This window comes from Falco rusticolus, chromosome 12 (assembly GCF_015220075.1).
Source record: "Falco rusticolus isolate bFalRus1 chromosome 12, bFalRus1.pri, whole genome shotgun sequence".
NCBI classification, from domain to species: domain Eukaryota; kingdom Metazoa; phylum Chordata; class Aves; order Falconiformes; family Falconidae; genus Falco; species Falco rusticolus.
The window spans coordinates 10,704,162-10,725,593 of record NC_051198.1 but is presented as its reverse complement, the minus strand read 5'-3'; the positions used below and the strand labels follow the sequence as shown (position 1 = coordinate 10,725,593).

The window sequence follows — 21,432 nt, the reverse complement described above, 5'->3', positions numbered from 1 at the left end:
ATCCAAACCAATAACCTTGCTGCCGCCCTGGATTCAAGGCCCCCTCCGCCTCTTCCCAGGTAAGCAGTCGGGGAAAAACCAGCTGAGTTTCACCAGCAAGCTGCTACTGCACAGCTATTTATGTGTCCATCTTTCCATACACCCGTAATGACAACGAAACACTCCCTAATGATGCCACCAAGTCTCAGCTAGGGTGCTTTTTCTTCCCAAATAGTTCAGATTCTTTCCGGTGGTTATAGCGTGCTAGTCCATGGCTCACTAACACTGAAAACCACCCCAAACGGTCTCTTTATTAAAACAGTACAAACCTAAGGAAAATTTCCAGCAAACCCCAAATCGAGAGCATTCAAATAGAAAATTTTAATGTAATTAAGTGCCTGTGGTCACTCAGTGGTTCCCCCGTTTGATCTAATTTATCCGGTTTAATTTATTTTATACTGATCCCTTACTAGTACCTCCAACTCTTGTGAGGGTTAGCAGGACTTGGTAAACAAACGGTACGTACTCAGCTTATCCACCACCCACAGAATTTCATAATCCACACTCATATCCCACCTCAGGCTTTTCTCCACACTGGGAGATCTTCATTATTACACTATTAGATTAATCACAGAACAGCGGAGGTGGGACAGGACCTCTAGGACTCATCTGGCTCAACCCCCTTCCCTCAGCCAGGCCACAGAGCTCTGACTGCCCAGGACCGTGACGAGATCACTTCTGAATACCTCCAAGGATGGGCACCACAAGACTCCACAACCTCTCCAGGCAACCTGTGCCAGTGCTCAGTCACCCTCAAGGTGAAGAAGTGTTTCCTGACATTCAGAGGGAACCTCCGTTGTTTCAGTGTGTGGCCATTGCCTCTGGTCCTGCCACAGTGCCTCACTGAGAAGAGCCTGGCTTTGTCTTTGCCCCCTCCCTTCAGGTTTTTATATGCATTGTTGAGATCTCCTCTGAGCTTCCTCTTCTCCAGATTGAGCAGTCCCAGACTTCTCCACCTTTCATCTCTCATCTCTCTTCTGTGTGGAAAGATACTTGAAGAAGGAAAAAAAAAAAATCCTACTTTTTTTCAGATTTAAATAGGTTTCTCAAAATGGAAGAAGTATTGAGCCAAACTTCCAGATAAGCTGAAGATGTTGTAAGGTTACGTAGCAGTCCATAATTGGATTCTTCATTACTTAGAAAGATGCCCCCCAGATCAGCTGTACTACTGCCCTATAAAATAATGACTGCAAACATTTGCTGCTGAACTACCGGTTTTGTTTTCATATCTTTCTTTGATACCAATGACTACAAAGTATACTTTTCATGAACAGGTTTATTATAAGCTGTTATTATATATTTTATTATGAATAATAATAAAAAACTTGTCTAAAGAAAATTAATTTTTCCTATCCTAGAAGCTTTAAACTGCAAATATATAGTTTGACAACTAGATATCTTCGCGAACGCATAAACATTTTGCAATTTCCTATCAGTGAAGATGCACCCAAACCAACCCTTGCTTACAGGAATTTTCTTACGCACTGAATTTGTATACAGTAACATCTGAGAGTTACTAATTTTTCTACAGGAATGTAGCACAAACCCTACCATGGTTGCAGACCCTGAGGTAGCTGCAATACTGTGCAACCTACTCTGTAGACTGCAGAACCGAAGGTCTTTGATCATGAAACTGTCAACACCTAGGTGAAAATAACTTTATAGTAGAATGTTGACACAAGTATTATTACACTGGCTTTTCAACATATAGAATGTGCAATTTAGGGGCAAGATCTAAATAGCTACCTTGCATCTAAAGGTCCAGGATCAAGGCAATATTTGCATCTCTGATGCAACAGAGTGACCCAGCATAAGAAAGATTTAACATTTTTCCAGAAGTCACGCTTTCTGAGGGTCCAGAGTCTGCTTCTACAGCAGCTAAGAAGCATCACGTAACCCTTCCTTTCAGGTCAGATGCATTTCAGCTGGTCCTGCATGAATAACACAATGCAACCTGACGGTATCTGATAATGGTAGTTACACTTTCTGCTCTGGGAGAAGGAGAAAGAAAACATGAAAATATCTCTCCATGGCAATGCATCATCCTTTTTACATTCCTTCACACTTCAGAACATGTTAAATACAGCCAGAACAGATAGAGTTCCTTGACTTTCAATGCATTTCTATCACTGTCTGAATCACTCCCCTAACTCTCCTATCACAGGTACTTCCCAGCATCAACAGCTGTATTTACTGATTTTTCTTCTCCTCCCTCACCATCATTGTCAACTTAAAAGCCATTTCTCCAAGTCCATTGAAAACATGTCTGTAATTCTTCTCCAGTCCTTTCCCAATCTCATCTTCTCTCTGAAGTTCCTTCCACACCAGCTTCTAACAAAGCATCCAATAAAACAACACATGTACTATTTCTGTAAGCAACAGAAAAAAAATATAATTGTAATTCTATTTCTCTCAACTATGTATGAAAACTTGATTTTGCTGACGCTTGTCCTTAGTGCAAGACTGCAAAAAATCCAGCCCTGATTTTCAACACTGAAGCTGTACCAGGGTGGAGCACAAGTTACTTCGTGTATCATCACATACTACCTACTAAATTTCGCTGCTGATGTCAGACTTTCCATCAAGCCCTGACTGCACAGAATTCCCCAAAGAAATAAGCCAAACAATAACATACTCTTCACCATTGTGTTTCAACCAAGATTCGGTACCAGAAGAAAACCCCTCCACTTGAGTAAGAGTAATTTTCAGGCCGTGCAGGGATGCTGCAGAAGGTGCGTGAACGAAAGGTCTGACAGAAGGACTGCCAGAAGAATGACAAATGAGCGGTCTTTTCAGCAGAGGTTCTGTTTACCATGACAGACGCTTCCCAACGCCTTCCCAAGGATGTCAGGAACTGAGAGATGACACTTCCCAGCTCACCAGATAGCACAACAACAGCAAAGTCACCAATAGAAGTACAACAAACATCTATTGGGTGACCACCAAAGTAAACTATTTACCTCTATTCAGAAGTAGCAGCTACAGCTCCTATCACAATTTCAGCAAAATACCTTTTAGAGTTTGACTCTGTCTTTAAATAAACAGGATTTTAAAAGCATCACTGCTCACACTGTTTTAGCTTCTCAGCAAAAGAGGCCCATATACTCATACAAATCTTGTGTCAGGTTATTTTTATTTTTACTGTCAAGACATTATGCAGCTCCATTCAAGACTGTTCCTTCAAACCATCTTTAAGAAAAAACTAAACGTATTTTTGAGCATGCTTTTTCAGAACCGTAACTCCCAGCTTCCAGCTAAACTCAGGGCTCATGCAGTAAGCTCACTGCTCACGAATGGCCAGTTTTACACAGCTTGTAGGAACAAAGTAGGTTGCTTATGGCACCAGACCAGTGTTTTCTCACCTCTGAGCTTAGCAACCATAGCAAAACAAAAGGGACATAACATAGCTGTTCTCTGTAGGCACCACAACGGCGCGGAGGTGCTTGGTGGAGCAATGGGTAAGAACACTTCAGACAAATTAATCTGGAGGTTAACAGACAGTTCTGATTAAGCTACTAAGTTTCTTCACTGTTCATTTTATCTGAATGCTGATTCCTTTAATCATTGTATTCCTAAAGTAAATGAGGTATAAGAGGAAGTGGATCTCAAAATGAAGGATTTTATTTTTATTCTAATATTTAGTGGTATAGAAGCATTTCCTGTTTTCCCTTCAGTAACTCCGTTGCCAATCCCAGTATTTGAACATACGCAGTTCTCAGCAGAAGACTCCAAACTCAAATGCCACTGTAAGCTGGAGAGCAGTGGCATCTTATTTAAGGAACAGAAATAAACACAATTTATGCTTTAATTGCACAAAACCTTTATATAGCATAAGGCAGCAGTGCTACCATGGGAAGCAGTCCTCCCAGCTCCTGGCAGTCTGCTTCCACCAGAAAGCCCTTGCTGGTGCCAAACCCCTGCAGAGGCCGGTTAAGCAGCCATGAAGGTGCAGGATGCACATTCTGGTAGCAGCACTCATAGAACTAAAGTTTTTAGGTCTGTGGCAAAGTATGGAAAACAGTTTTCTCTGATGCGTAAACTACATAGACACATAGATACTATTCAGTAAAACTAGAGACATTGGCCCCATAAGAAGGTCTGCATGAACACCCACCTACCAGGCCTTACACTGTCCATGGTCCCATTTTTTTTACCAACATGGCATTAAAAACAGAGGAAGCATGTAACAGAGCACTGCTAGTTCAGCTCCTCTCCAGCTCCTTTCCTACAATTCTTCAGGACACCAAGTAAAACTCTGAAGACACAAGGTTTATTACCAGGCTTATGATGGGCTGAATAAATATTCCTGCCACGTAAAGAGCATTAGCTGACTTCACTTTATGACCACGACTTCAACAGAACCACATGCATCTCTTCATACATACATATAACATATGCTACTGCATATACAGTAGTACAAGTATATATACACATAGAGAATAAATGGCATAAAACAGTGCAGGAGTAGCAGGATGGACTAGGTTGCCTCCAGAGTCATCTGGTCTTCCAACCTACGTATTCTATAATTCTGTAAGCCTATGAATATACAATCCTAATAAAACAAGACACTCCACTGCCTGTTCTTAAACAAAGACTTTTTTTAAAACCACAGTGGTGAACATGACGGAACAGTTTAAATGGAACAAAACAGCAAGGTTAATGCTGATTTGCATGTTTAAAAATTAAATCCCTAAAACTTTCTACAAGAAAGAAAAACATTTAAAAAAAAGATTTCAGTGGTTTTTCAGTTTATAATCTCCTTCATATATCAAGTACCAATTATTTTGTCTATACAAGTACAGTCTACACTCTGAAAATAAAGTTCCTCTGAAAACTGAAAAAAGTTCATATTTGCAAAGATTTGCAGTTTTAAAAAAATAAAAAAAGCCTTCTGTGGCAAGTAATTTGTAGTCTAATAAGATCTGCCAACATTCACCTACTCCTGTCCCTGTCTTCCAGTCTTGTGTTGGCTTGTTCTTCCTAATAGCACTCTGTATATTTCCACACTAATAGCACTCCTCCTTTTCCCCCTAAAGCCAAAACACTGCAAGAAGCAGGGGCCCCACTCACTCTGTGGTTTGTAGTTTAGCCATTACATCTTTCATCCGCTGTCACTGCAGGGATGCACAGAAGTACCCACCTACACTCCTCAGCCTCTTAGCCACTGCCTAAGAAACACACGCTCGTTGTCTCCCAAGTGAGGGAGAACTCTCTGCTTTCCCTTAGCCTCTCAGTTTCTAGTCCCTGTCGCAAATTTCTACACTCCTCTTAAATCCCATTAAGCTCCTTCCCAAGTCTCTTCAAAGACTCTGCTTGCTCTTCTACCCTCCTAACATGCATCCTCATTTGTCCAGTCCCATGTACCTTCACCCCTGAACTCCCTACAACAAAAAATACAAACTGTTTTAAAAAACAATGTGCAGTTATGTATAAATCCACAAATGCAACAAATAATGACATATTCAATGTGAAGATTCTGTAATACTAACAAGCTGAAAACACCCTTCAAGAAGTAACATACAAAGGTAAGTCTGGATGGAGTTATTTGCAAACTACAAGATGGGAATGCAAATAACAGTTGGAAGGACATGATAAGAGCTAACGTTTATTTTAAGAAATAAAGAAATAATCAAAAGTCAGCAAGATAACATTCAGAAAAGGCATACTTGCAGTATAAATATAAAGAACTAAAATGTACACACACAGTGGTTCAGTAGCGGTCATGCTACAGAAAGATCTTGGGATCACAGCATTTCACAAATTAAATATAACTCTTGCAAAAGAGTCATCTCTTATTTAGAATTCTGCATGAAAGACAAAGTGATTATTCTACTGTATTTAGTGCTGATGAAGACTCACCCAAAATAGTACTCTGCTTTTGGACACCACATTTTAAAGACATGTGGATAGACTTAAGAAAACTATACAGAGGGGGCAACATAACAAGGAAGGAGCCAATGGAAACTATGCCATAAGAAATTATAGCTAATTCTAGGTAAAAGATGATTAATGTTGACAAAACGTTCCAGAGAAAAACAGTTGTTCACCAACTATTCAGGACAGAGAATGAAAGTTTGCCTGAATTTCCACACAGACAGATTTGCATTGGATAATGGGAAAAAACGCAAAGGGAAGCACTAGAAGACACAACGACTGCACAATCGTCTTCTGTGGAAGATTTAAGAAAATGTTAAACAAGCTAAGGAAAAGCACAGCTTAAACATACTGTTTGCATTTAAGATTTTGGATTATTCAATTTTATATGCCTGCTTTCATCCCTCTATTTTTATTATTCATTTTTACCAAAGCCTGGATCAAAAAGAAGAGTGAATTACATCTTACACTTCACAGAGAAAAATAAATCCCAAGAAAGGGTGATTTGTGTTCTCGTGAAATGGAAAATGGGCAAATACTGAAAATGTTGTAAAGTCTTTCAATATGCTCCTCCATAATCCTTTTGCTCTCCAGTTTTTAAGGGTCATCACTTTGTAATCTAGAGAAATATTCAGACAGAAACCTTAACTCCCTGTCTACGCACAACACTTTCTTACTACGAAAAAACTTAGTATAATCTGATCAGTATATAAAGTATGTCACTTTCAATAGTAGCATCCACAGAAATGCAACATTCTCACTAGGCTAGTTTTCCTTTGTTGCTCCGTTTAAATTAACTGAAAAAAAAAAGAAGTAAAATTTATCATAATACTTATCTTTTTTTTTTTAATGTGTATTGCCCACATATAACAATTTTAATTTTGAAGAAGAATCAGAAAAAATCAGAGGCTGTATAGGCTTTATTACATGCAATTATATAGGTGGTTGTGCTTTTCAGGCAATTAGAAAAAATTGAAAAACGGGGGGGAAAAAAAGCATCTACTTTTACCTGGTTTACATTCATAGAGATCACAGCATTCCCCAGGCTTTCCTGATGCCTTAGAAACCAATATATTCAAATAGCCAGGCTGGCAAACCTTCCTCAAGCAGCCTGCAGGATTACACACACATCGGCTCGGGAGTGGGCAGCATTCACCAGGAGGAGCGTAACCTTCAATCAAGATGGAATCTTCTGGACAGCGAGGAGAAAACTGGACCTCACAGCGGGCCTTGGAGCAATCAGGTTTCTCTTCTGAAAGGGAGAGAAAAATTAGCATGCCATATAGGTCAGTAAAACACCGTACTGAAGGTGTGAAGATGAGCTCAGATGAAGTTCCCCATCTTCCTCCTCCCCCCAAAACAATAAAAGAAAAGCAAACTGCTGCTGCTGAACTCATTAGCAAAAATTACGGAGTATGCTTAAAAAAAAATCTTATTTACAAGAGGGCAGGTGCGTTACAAAACATTTTACAAAAATTCTAGTTTGTGCAATGTGCCTGACTGCTGAGCCACACACGCTCAGAAACGGCTGCGGAGCTCCACATTTGGCCATGCCATTAAGAAACACCTTGTCACATCATGCACAGCCCTGACGCTCACACCTATACCTTCAGTTTCCTACAACTTTCCATAGGAGCAACTGATTTCAATGGGTTGATTTATTAAACTTGATTGACCCGAACTGAAATGTTACATCTTCAAAAAGCTGGTTAGATGTTCAACAGCTAACCTATTCGGACAGGCCATGCATTAGCAGAGGAGGATTTGTCCAGTACGTGCTCCCAATGCTCACACACTAAACGTGTTTCTATATACTTCAGTGGCCTAAACAGCAAAAGAGGAGAGGTTTGCCTGGCACTGCCTACAGGCACTAGAGGTTTGAGGCACTGGCTACAGGCACACAGCAGGAAGGAACAGAATATTGAGGAGCAAGGTCAACAGGTTGGTGGGAACTGTGACAAGCTGGACAAACAACGAGATAAGACAATGACAGAATTAAGACACAGAAGAAGGTTCGTGGACAACTGGGTAACACTCTGCCAGAACTTGGAAAAGAAGTCAGGGTCCTCCATTCTCAAAAACCCCAAATCTTAATTCTGGCAAAAATATTCTGCCATACTCTTCAATGACAAAGACATACTGGGAAAAAATCAGACTGTTCCTGTGACTGATTTACTCTGTAATGCAAATGGTGAGAAACTTGCGTGTATCCAAGAGGGTCTCACTTTGCTCAATATACCTGAACGCAGTTAAAAACCAAGTGGATTCCAGACACTCAGAAGAGCACTATGTTTAGGCCAATGGGACATAGTGAAGTGCTCGGAGGCAACTCAGGGAGACTTCCCAGGCTTGACCCACCCCCCCCCCCCCTGCCCCCTCAACAATAGAAATCCAAGATCTGAATTTATAACTGTTTGTACCACTCCTTGGTTATTTGCAATTTTTTAAACTAGATGCTTCTACTACAAATGTCACTATTACACCAACAAAATGTATCCACTACTTTGATTGTTGTCATTACTTAGATGCAGAATAGTAGAAACAAGTAAAAACAACACTAAGTTTATAAATCTGATGTTTAAGCCAATGTGATTTTAAAAATGAAATCTCTAGCGATAATTTCAATGACTAAGATGTAACAAATATGAGCATTTTTGATAAAAAGTCGAGAATACTTTCTCCAAAATTTTAGTAACTCACTGTTTTTAGAGTTACCAATATTACTGGATATTATGTTTGAGTTCTCTTAAACAAAAAGCAACAAATGTGTAATTCTGCTTCCAAACATGCACTGAATGTCAATAACAGCAGTATTTTTTTCCAGAGGATCATTTTTACACTTAATTGTAGCATATTCTTTGGCATTCTAGGTCATATTGAAAAATCAAAGCAGTATTGCTTGTCTACATGGTTGATTTACTAACTGTGCTTAAGTTTAAATGAAACTTAGAGGGATATAATGCCTAGACACGTAAGTGCTTAGAAAAATATTAATCTAGGTCTTAGCATTAGTAATTGCAAAAGGAAAACATGAATATAAACATTTGCCTCAATTTTAGTCACCAAATATAGCAACACAGAATAACAAAATAATTACATGTATTTCCTTCACGTACAAGTACTTTATATTTTTTCTTACAAGCAACAGAGATTACTAACTTAAATGTGATAATAGATAGTGTCACAACTTTTTTCTTACATTTAAAACCCCCACTATTTCCATCAATCTTTAAAATAGCCTAAGCTAGACATGTATTTTACCTAGAATTCTAAACAACATTTGTAAGACCAATTTTTTAAAAAACCTATCCTTATATTTAAGTTCTTATTGCTTTATTAAACACATTGTTCAGACTGAACATTACTGGTTATAGAGGTTCACTGTGGGATGTTGTATAAATAATAGATAACATACTAGTTTCACTATTTTATTGATATTCCTTAGTTTATGGATATAATAAAAGGCTTGACATTCTCGCTTTTAAAAATCTTTTCATTTTACACTGCATGTTGTTTAGTTATGCCTAGAGAAGTGACACAACAGTAGTGCAGCAGAAGCCCCTGATGTTCATACCCATGTTGGACCCTTAAATTCACAGTTATGACTTTTTTTGCCCTAGCGTTATGCGCGCAGTGATTTTCTGATTTACACCACTCACAGATAATTCCATCCTCATGCAGTCTTTCTTGTGAAGAGGCTTTTTATTACACATTTCTAAAAGTTTACCTACTATTTTTACTTTATTGCATTTACATACATACAACTTTCAGAAATGCAAGGTTTGTCAGAAACACACGTCAAAGTGTTGGGATTCAGACTATTCAGAACTCTAAATATTTTTAAGACCAATGCAAAGCCTACTGTTGGAGCTGATTAGAGGATCTAGCAAAAATATGAAGAAAACAAGGATATGTCACTATCAGCATGTAAGGAGCATCAAAGGCAGCTGAAGAAAGAGAAATTCAAAACAGAGAACTGTAATGAGTATTTTTATACTAAACATTCAGTGTTCCAGTCATCATCCTCTATAATCTTTTCCACATTACTGTGCTCAGCGTAGTTAACTGTAACAGCATACAATAGGACTCTACCATTAAATAAAACCAGCGCAGCTTTCAGAGGAAATGGTTTAAACACAACCAACCACCACCTTGCAAGTACGTGTTTATGTTTTAACACCTGGTTACACAACACCACTAGATATTTAGAAATTACCTAAGGTTTTCTTTTTAGCACAGCATTAGTTATCTTTGTACTTCATAGTCCTGAAAAATAAGCAGCCAACCGCCCCCTTCCTCCTCCTACTTCTGTAAATGTTGTGCTTCCAAATTATGATCTCAAACTACGCACATGGTAAACCATTCCCTCCCCAGTATACAAACACAACCGAGCAAGAGGAAAGTCAAATATATTAACCCAAGCTATGTCAAGCCAACAGACAGATGTTGTTGAAGAACAGAAGTCCTTCAGCTTCCCTAACTCCAGCGCACAACAGAACCAAGGGCAGGTAAAGACATTTTTTGCAGAGTATGTCATGATTTGGTTCTCAATTTTGGTGTGGTCTTCCTTTTATAGAAAGGAGCAAGTGACTGAAATGCTACGTGACTGGCAGTATTTAAAGTGTTTTTTTGTAGAGTCCCTAGTTCATACTTCTGAAAATAATCTATCTAAAACAGAAAAATCCAGAAGCTCCCAGTGTAACATCACTATATTTTAGTTAAAACTTCCAACCAGCTAGCACCATGCTAGCATAACTTCATCCTCAGCCCAGCACTCACTGCAATATACGAAGCTCGGAGTCCTGTTTTACCGCAGTTCAGTAAAAGCTGATGAGGGCTCCTCATTTTGATACCAAGCCTGAATAAAAGCATTACTTTTAAGCAACCATTCAGAAAAGTTTCAAGGTTTTCCTTCTTGTTATCTCAGCAAATGGCAAGCATACCCATCTCCTCTGTTTATAAAGGTTTGTATATGAGACATTTTTCTACAATTCATTGTACTGAACTTATTTACCTTTTCATTACCTGGTCGAAGAAGGCATCAAAATTGAGTTTGTTCTCAAAATAAATTACAAACGTTAAACCAGCTGTAAGTGTCACTGCTTTAGCAGGATTCCTGATTTAATTCCATTACATACAGCTATTTAAGATTTCATCAAACAAAAGGAATAATTTAATAGCTTTTTTTTTCCTTTATTAACAAACTTCTATCCCTTACAAATGGAACACATAAGAAAACACGTCAGAGCAGAATAATTAAAACCACAACAGACTACCTCAAAAGACAGAAAGGCAGGGCAATGGCAAGCTGCACTCCACAGAAAACAACTGTGAAATCACTCACCAGCAATGTTTTTGCTACTTTACCCCTTGCACACACCAAACGGGAACTATTTCAAAGTAGCTTCTCAATTGACCAAGGCAGATTCACAATAGCAGCTACGGCTTCTCTGTCAAACACACACAGACACTATAAAGCACTGACCTGTCTCCTAGATGTTGTTCTAAGCTATTGTCCATTACACAAATCAGGATCTTCCTAACCAATATCTTCAAAGTCAAACAAGGTATCAGGACTTAAAAATCCATTTTATTATCTTAGTTTTGATAATAAATAGAACATAAACAATTACTATTTTGTGCCCAGAAACAGGGGAATTTCATTTTTCAAAGTGGCGTATCTAACCTAAAAAAATCAGATTTTCAAGGAAAGGAAGAGCTATATATGTGACTTACTGTGAAATAAATTAACGCATAAAATACTGAAGATACTTATTCCTGAATAAGAAAGCATCTTTACACACAGATTACGCAACAAGAAGATACACACGCATCATATTCTCCTAACCCATAATGTAGATCCCCTTACAAGAACAATTTCATACAGCCTTAACTGTACGTAGAAAGACAGTAAAACTATTTCTTAAAGCAGAAGTCTGGTTTTGGAATTAAGAGTTTTTATTCAGGACACTTATCACACTAATTAAAATGCATTTTTATCATATATTGTTCTACCTCTACCATTGAAGTAGCTGATAGGTCTCATTTAATAAGTTGACTGTTTCAGCAAGGCAAGAAATTGCTTATACAGCTCACCAATTAATTTAATGAAGTGAGGAGTTGTATACACTTTTGCTGTTTGATTTTCACAGAATCAGACAGTTAATGGAAAAAGCATACACAACTTAATCACATTTCAGCCTCTCCCTTAAAAAAAACAGAAACCATTAACAAGGAGAACAATTACTTGTCAAAGATGCATCCATCAAACTTCTCCTAAATTAAGTCTGAACAGATAACCTACAACCCACTAAGAAAAACTTAGTTAGCTGCGAACGCCTTTATGTGCAAAAAAGCAGCATTTCAAATGACTACACAAAGAACAGCGACTCTCGGTTTGCTGATGAGGTTTCTCTGTGGGACACATTCTCTTTATAGTCTTTCATCAAACACCATCGAAGCTGGAAGTGCTCTGGTACTGCTGACATCTCACCAGCCTGAGCCAACAAAGAATCTCTACACAGATAAAGGAAGAGTCTGGATCAATGAAGCTTTTACAAACTCTATTCTAAGCCAGTCAATCTTCTCAAGAAATTCAGAGGTGTATCTGGAAAGATAACATTTCTAATAAACCGAACACTATCCAAACAGGAAAACTGACATTTTTATTAATTCAAAATAAGACTCTTGTCCTTGGAAACACACTTCATCTCTCCTATAAAAGGCAGCCTCACAGGCCTTTTAATGTAAAATTATTCAGTTTACCAGAGACAGTGCTATTTCTAGGTATAAATTACTACTGGTATCAGACTTGCACAGATTTGCATTTCAAGACAAATTCTACTTTCTATAGGTCCGGAGGTTCAGGCTTTCTTGCTGTTACTTTGCAACTAGCCTGCAAAACCCCCCTGCCATAACTACACTCCTGATGGAGGACACCCTACAATTACCAAGAATAACTGAACCACCCGTTACAATGTGTAACTGAAAAATAACAGCTCAGTAAGTTACAATGTACTGTGTGCTTTAGCATTAAAATGGGGATTGCTCATTTAAAATCCAGGATGTCTCAAAGCCACTTCTCATTGTCATCAGATTTTCATCTCGGAGGCACGCAGGGAAGTTGTAGCATCTCAGAAGTCAAGGCTTAACAGCATTCAAACTGACCCTTCACTGCAACCACAGCGTAGGTATTAAGGAGTGCATGAAGGGGAAGAGAGCAATCTTCAAAGGCTAGGATAAAGAGAAGAAACCAAGATGTGGATTTGTTCTTTTTTCTTTGCCATCCAGAAAGAGTCTGTCACAAAGCACCAGCCATAAAGCCAAAAGAAAACTTCACAAAGTTTCTCCATATCAAAAGGTACTCTGTATTTTTTAAATTATGTTTCCCATGACCTTACCAGGTTATTACAGGGAAGTGGAGGTAAAACAGCAAGTTATCAAAGTCTTTGTGCTACAACCAATGCGTTCTCTGAAAGAAGGTAGCTTCTTCAGCTTCCTGAAAGGTTTAGATGATACTCACTCAAACTGGCTACTAGCTAGAGATGTTTTTATTAAGACAGTCACTGAATATAGAAGTCTGGATCTCAGGGGTTTTTTGTTTTGATAAACTAGAGCAGCTGTAACAAAACCCAACTAAGCATACACCACCACCACCCCTCTTGGCTAGTACCAAAGCAGTATGGAAATACAAATGATTCCTGAAGAAGAACTGAAAACTTTGCCTTCACCTCTGTATCAAATTCTTTTCCTTCATTACGTTTGCACGCTCTGCTTTGACACGCAGAGAAAGTATACGCCAAGTTTAGTTAATGAGAAAAGCAGAACAGTTAAAGCATTGGTTAGCACAGCAAACGGATCCTGAGATATAACCTAGTGTGGGAGAAAGAGAGAAGAAAAGCCCCGATGGGGGTGGGAGGGTCTTCTCCTCATTCTTCAGGTGAAAGAAAACTGATGCGTGCTTTTCTGGAAACCTTTTCAGGGAGGGATTTTTTATCATTTTGTCAAAACTTTGTATGACCAGAGATGCCTTTACTCAGTCACCATAGTAACGAGGACAGAATGTTTTCATCCAAGGAGAAGGCTGAAGACAGACTATCGGAGGCTCAGGTCCGAATGCTTCCACCGAGACACTTAAACTGTTCTACAGCTGCTCCTTTAAAAACAAGTTTTTAATATGTACACATATGGATATACATATACATACGTATATACACAAACAGGGACAGAGAGAATAAAATCCTTTTTTTTTTTTTCCTGTTAGGTCCCTAAGAAGAATACAGAATAAGAAGCATTTTGAAATAGCTAGCTCCCTATTTCCTTTTTCAGAGCGGTTCAAAATAGAACGTGGTTCATAAAGATGAACATTTTGTATGACTAAGCAAAGTGATCCACTCAGGTCAACATACATGCTTTCAAGACACGTGTTGTTCAGCTTTGCATTTTTGTTTCACTGTAAACCGGTTTTGTGAAATCTAGGCTAAAATACAGCCACTTTTACTGTACAGTCTTACAGTCATCACTGAAACACATACTAAACAATAGGCATACTGTACCGTTATACAGTGGCAGGAAGGAAATATTAAAAGGATTAGGGATAAACAAGAAAAATGATTACCCAGCTGAAGCAGTCAGACAGACAGGGATCGATATCAGAATGCAAAATACCCAAAAGGATTTTCAAGAATCAAAAGGACAGTTATAGTAGATTAAAAAATGAGATTACCTTACACATACAATATGCACATTACTGTATACGGATGAACTGCTAGAAATAAAAAAAAAAAAAAAAAAAAAAAAAAAAAAGAACTAGAGCCTGACCTTTTACCTAAAACTGAACTTTATTTAAAATCCATTCTGTTTTTTAAACAAGTTTTGCTTTGCCTTCCAGCATTCTGGCACTCTGGATTTCACATACTACACAGTGGAGCAATCTGTCCCACCCATACTACAGCCTAATCTTCTTGTGATACAACAGGAACAGTCGGCGACTAACCTGGGTTAAAAAACAGTCACAGATACAAGTTTTACTAAATACACACTTGTCAATATACATCTTCGCAACACGGTATTCACTACAGATTTGCCAAAGTTTTTCCATTTCAAGTACCAAATAACCAGGAATGAGGATTACGCCACTCAAGATGGCTAAGGCCAAGAAAGACAACCATCCCATTTGGATAGCAAAGCTATTAGGACATTATAAATCCACCTCCTCAACTTTTTTTCTTTTTCAATACTGAAAATATTAAAAAGAAAGATGGTAATTCAAAACCAAACACACAGCACAAGTGCAATCAGGCTTTAAGCCAAACCCTTGTCTACAAAAGAAAGGGTTTTAACGGAATCAACGAGTATTCATCACTCCCTGCATCTACACGCAGATGCAAGTTCTGTGAAACAAATACTGTTTGCGGCAGTAGCTGCATTTGGGTTCAGACCTCCCAGCTCAAAGTATTTCTCCATTATACTTAGAAACAGTTCAAGTCTGGGAAACTGAAAGGTAGTTTTCCTTTTCCTCCATTTCACTTAAAACCTCCTTACAATGGATATGCATTAACATTTTAAAATATAAATTAACAGCTTGACACCAACAAGTTAACCAAAACCTAGAATGGATAACGTCAGCTTCCTGATGGAACTGTACAGGCAGAGGCCAGGAGCCCAGCCCGCTGCCCTGTGGGCAGGGAGAGGTGTGCCACCCCAGGGACAGGATCCACTGCCACTGGGAAACTGCACTGCTTTCAATAGCAATAAAGCACCTTTACACTTCAGTATTGAAAATCCTTCAGAAGTGGAGAGATGAGCAGGAAACTATGTGTAGTCCATTGTAAAAAAAAAATAAAAAATAAAAATCTGTTACCTCCATTGTAAAAAAAACCACAAAACCAAACACGAAAAAACCCGTCAAAAACGCCCACAAAAACCCCAAACCAACAACAACAAAAACATAAACAAAACCCACAGCCAAAACCACCAAAACCTAATCAAACCAAACTCCAGTGTTTTCAGTGCTGTCGTGACTGGAATAACATTGTACCCTGCAATTTCTTTATATAAAAGAGCATATTATTCTGGATGAATGATACAACTCCTACTATTGCTCAATCTTTATAATGGCAAATCAACTGAAATCTCCAAAGAAAGAAAGAGTATGTAAACAGTAATGAGGTGGTCTCAACTACAGAGCCAAGACTTTAAAAGAATGCCAAAACATTTTGGAAGTACCCCAAAAATGAAAATGCTAAATGCGCAACAGGTATAAACTGCATACACTTCAAGGACTTACAAAATTGTACACCAGTAGTAAACGTACCTAAAGCAGAAAGTATTCTTTATGACAAAGATAGAAGCAGCTGCAAACCAAAGCTAATGCTGAATGCGTACCAGAATGATGACAAAGCACAAATATTTGGAACAATTCTGCTCAATATAGCTTACGAAAAACATAAGCTAGCTGACATCTGGAGAAATAATCACAAGCATTCACTGAAGGAGAGGTATTGCGACACACACCTTGGTGTGACAGAGAGAAAGGATTTGGATTTGGGCATGCAACTTACACCCCTCAAAGGGCAAACACCTCTGGACTTACGGAGAACCAAACGACATGCTCTACCACACAATCACACCTGAAGTAGTAGCCTCAAATCACCATTGGCCTCCTAACCAAAGTCTGAAAACATCAGCGTGACAGGGACCAAGAAAACACTTGCATTTGCAACAAATGGAAGCTACAATTAAAATAAATACATGATTTTACAAAGAAATGAGAATTCACATATGTAAGAAGTTAGCAACTGGGATAAAACTCAGAACAACAAGAACAGCAATTAGTTTTCCGGAATTAGATTTTAAAAAAGCAACTAAGGGGTAAAAATTAACTTAGAAGTGAGGAGGTTGATATTTAAAGGAGCACAACTTTTTGTTATTAGTGAAACTGAATCGACTCCTGTCTGCCCTTCAGTGTTTTATTAAGTTAATAAAAATAAATTCAAGATACCTGCTTTCTTAGTTCTCTGATACATACTAATGGTAAAAAAACCCCACCCTAACCCCCCAACCCAAACCCCCAAATCTAAACCCACGCACAATAAAACAAGGACTTAAATGCCTTAAGATACTTCGGCAAGTGAACTCCATTATGCAAAGCAGCTTTCCTAGCTCTTATGTTCGAAGGACCACTGCCTATTTGTTAGCAGCTCAACCATTTTTCTTAAATTCTTCCACAAAAACACTCAAGATGCATAACATCAGGAAAATCAACCCTGTTCATTTCATTCTTCCCTTTACTAACTTAAGATACAGCTATCAGAAAGTATGAAGAGAGGCAGTTTCCCTCTTCCAGGCAAACAGAAGGTGACTACTTCCAATGGTGAGGGGCCAATGCCCAAGCATTTCGGGACGTTTTCATTCTCCAGCTGCTATGGTTCATCTCTCTTGACTTCTCTGGGTTGGCTTCTTCCTAAATTCTTCTAAATAGCCCCTCTAAATTCTCTAAAAGTATCTCTATGATTTCCATATTACCCAAGATCTTTTCAGCATGACTATTTCTGTTAAATTTGTCTTCCTAGAATGAATTTTAACAAGCCTTACTTTGCAATTCATCAATTACCAAATCTGCATCAGCTTACTGAACAAAATTGCTATGTGTTGGCTTGAGACAACGGAAAAAGAGCTCTAGCTGTAATCAGAAATATGGCAGCAAAGCAGAAGGGGACATTATAATTTTGGGTTAAATCTATACGACACAGAGAATTCTTGTAAAAATTCTTGGTGCCTTGCAGTGAAGATGTTCTACAATATTTTTACTACATTTCCTATTACAAGAAAAATTGTCAACATGAAAGAATTTACTAAACAGCTCAGTTGTCCAGAAAAAGTAGATAAAGGATTTTACTAGATTTACTTTTGCAGAGAAATGACACTTGACAAAACTCTAGTTAAGAGCATTTCACTGAATACAGAAATGGTGGATATTCCACATAAAACATTATCCTTTAACAAAAGACAAAGTCTTCTAATTAACTGCCACATCTCACACTTAAGATGCAAGATGCACAAATAAGCAGTATATCAGAAGACTCAGTTGTAAAAGAAATTAAAGCACTCTTTTCTTTGGTTCTTATACTGGAGGCAATTGCTTATATTCCATGTAAAAATATGGAATATTTAAAATCCACGATTTTCTGGAGATAGGCTTTCTTGAATCCAAAGAACACCTGCACTAGGAAAAATAAAATTAAATAAAGCACTTAAACATCACATAATGCATTTTGTTAAATCCCATGTTCCTGCTTGCAATACCTGTTTTCAGTGCTAGATTGGATGGATTTCTGTTTTTTTGTAACTATCAATCACACAAAAAATACTATTTATTGGGAAAAACAACAGCATATGTCAAGAAGCAGCACAGGACGTCTTCGTTTTAGTCTAAGACATAAGGAGTTTAAGCTTGAGAAAACAGGTGTTCAACTGTTTGCAGAAAAGTTGTGGAGAACTGATTAGAAACATACAGACAGCCAGACAAGTGGAAATGTGATAATCTTACTCTTCCTGCTTCCAAACTACAGCAGTATCCAAACCAGAAATATCTACGCGTTTAGGAAAAAGAAAAGGAGCAACATAAGTCACGTGCACACATGTATTCATAAGCAGCCCTCCAGTGGACTGAAGACCGCAAGGAACCACAGTACGGGAAGGGCAAACAAGCTGCTCCGTTCTGCAATACCACCGCACAAAACCCAATGTAAAAAGCCAGATTAATTTTAACACCAACTCAGGAATACGCGATATCCGCAGTCTTCATTCCTCACATAGTCACTGAACAGGTGCCTGCAGAGGGCTATGCAGGCAGATAAATGCTCAAAACAGACGGTATCAGTTAAACACAGCATCACATCCATTATACGTTAAATGCTACCAGATATCACCACCCTGCTGCATCACCCCTTATTCTACCTCAAAACAGCAACATCCCACAGAGGGAATTAAATATCAGAACTACAAAAAAGCAGAAAGTCAGAGCTTACACAGCACTAAGCTTCTGTTAACACTAGTACAAGGATTTTGCTGACTGCAGTAGTCATTAAACTTGGACCCCTCTATTTCAAGCTGGAGGAATGCCAACACCTTTTATCATGAACAAAAGACAGCAAGTCTGGAAAAAGACCAACAATCCTATGCCAAATACATTAAAATAATCTCTCAATTTCAGAATATTGTTGGCTGCAATGTTCTTTAATTAGATTCAGTTTCTGATCTCATTTGAAGCTTACAGTTGTGTATTAACTGGCTAGAAAGCTTGTTCCCAAGAGCAGCTTAAAGGGGAATGATCTACATGACTGCAAGGATGGCAATCTCTTTTTCCCAAGTGTACTGTTTGGATTTATTTATTTATTTAGCAGTCAAAGTAGAAGAGTATCACAAATTACCCTGGCTCATGGATTTATTCTGATTCTATAACCTGTGATTTTCTTCCTTCCTTATCCTTTCCTCTTAAGTTACACACTTTCTGTTTACGCCCTCTTTAAAGCAAACCTCCAAAACTATCTACTTCACATCTTTTCTAACCTTTCATCTTTCCCAATGATGTATCTCCATCAGTACAACATACAGCAACACACTTTGTGTAATAATCTACCTTACTACAAAATACTATTTTCAGATGCAGAAATATTGAATTAGTGTAATTTCTTAGGGCAGTTTGACTAAGCTTCGAATGCAGGTTTAATTGACAAGCACTAAAATGCAGGTTACATAGCTTTGTGGAACATTGTGGATAGTGACAGAAGTTACGGCCAGGAAACTGCAGACACAGTCGCTCTTTGTAAGTGAAGAAAATCAGTATAATATCCAGTAAGATTCCCATGATGGCACTCCTTGCATAGGTCACAGGGATTGAGTCACATCCAAAGCCATTTTCAGATCATACTCTGTACAGTGCATGGCTCAGGGATGAGACACATCAACGTACATTAATCCCACATGTAAGTCTGCAGCAAACACATTAGTTTAGAGAGTATAAGGTTCAGTTATCAGAAAGAAGGCATACCACCTTATTAATAAACTGGTCAAGTACATAAAATGGCACCTAATCCAGAAGAGTGGTATTAGCCTCTCCAAAACAGGAGAGAGCCAGCAGTGATGTATCTGATGAGCTGACAGACTCCTCGGCAAACCTGGGAAAACTCTACCAGGAGGAAGATGACAAACGCAGTTTTGAACAGCGACTACTGAGTGCCCCGAGGGAATCTGTCGCAAGGACAGTGGTCCCACCTCACAAGCACACTCTGAGGGGCACCACGAGCAAAAAGACCAGAATTATAGTTGAGAGCTGTTGTCAGCAAAATTATTCTATTGCTCAAACCAGACTAATGAAAAATAGTAGGAAAAAAGCTGAGGTTACTAGCAAACACTAGGAAATTCTATCTCAAAAGCTGCAATGATCCTTATAACGAAGATACAGCACTGTTCGTATGAACTAACACAATACATTTAAGAAATCCAAAGGCTGAGAACATATTCCTTCACAGAGTCCAAGCTGAGAAGTGGTATCACAGGAGTCAGCAAAGCCTGAGCAGTGCTAACCAGGAAAGCCTGTTGACATCCAACAGAAAGCAAAAGCTACCAAATAGCTTTACCAAATACCACAGACAATGATGCTTATGCATCTCAAAGCAGAGTGATGCTACTTCAAACAACACTCTTTTCATTATTTTCCATCATCTGGCTGGAAAGAGACACCAGAGAGAATGAAGTATCACACAGATGAGTTATGTCACACGTCACTTAAATACCCCCTCCCACAGTGCACCTCAGCCAACAGCACTCCTCATGGTAAACCAGCAGCAACAGACATAAATGAGCAAGAATGAAAAATGTTTCTCTATACTCAAAAACAGATCTTTAATTAAAGCTGTTGTAGGTGTTAATTGTTAATGAAGGCAGTATTAATGAGGTGAGTTTTTAAAGGAGACTGTTCATTAGCACAACAAAACACGCACATTTTTTTTCCAATAAAAGACCAACTTGCATAATATACGACTTAGTATTACTGCTAGCAATCATACAACTCTCCTCTATCTTTCTTCCAACTGATGCAATGAATGCATTTTCTCAACACAGAATACATACATGCTTTCATGGAAATCTGGATCAAGACTTGCAAAGATTTACCAGAATCCCTGCAATACAAGCATGCAGGAAAGACAAGATTAATTAATACTGATATGTCAACAATGATAAAATAGGATGCAAGTATGTCAACTCTGTCACCTGTGAAGCATGCCCTCAGCACCTCATCAGCATAAAAAGAAAGAATAATTGAAATACAACAGAAAAAAGTTAGAAGTTTTACTCTATATTTCTTACTACATGCATACCCTCCCCATCCACTGTCACATTAACGCTTTTGATGTATGCTTAAAAGGAAGCAAAGCTATTAAGTTTAATAAATCTTTCACATCCTTAACTTGCAGTATTCATCTTAACCTCATGCTTAACCCACCTAGTGTTCTT

At 38.3% G+C, this 21,432-nt stretch overlaps 1 protein-coding gene across 1 annotated transcript in view; it reads right to left on the bottom strand.

The window, feature by feature from the left end:
* The window catches only part of CRIM1 (cysteine rich transmembrane BMP regulator 1), a 188,078-nt gene that overhangs the window by 93,335 nt on the left and 73,311 nt on the right, over window positions 1-21,432 (bottom strand). Inside the window, 1 exon segment of the mRNA XM_037405516.1 lies at window positions 6,923-7,165. Coding sequence (XP_037261413.1) covers window positions 6,923-7,165 — 243 coding nt within the window.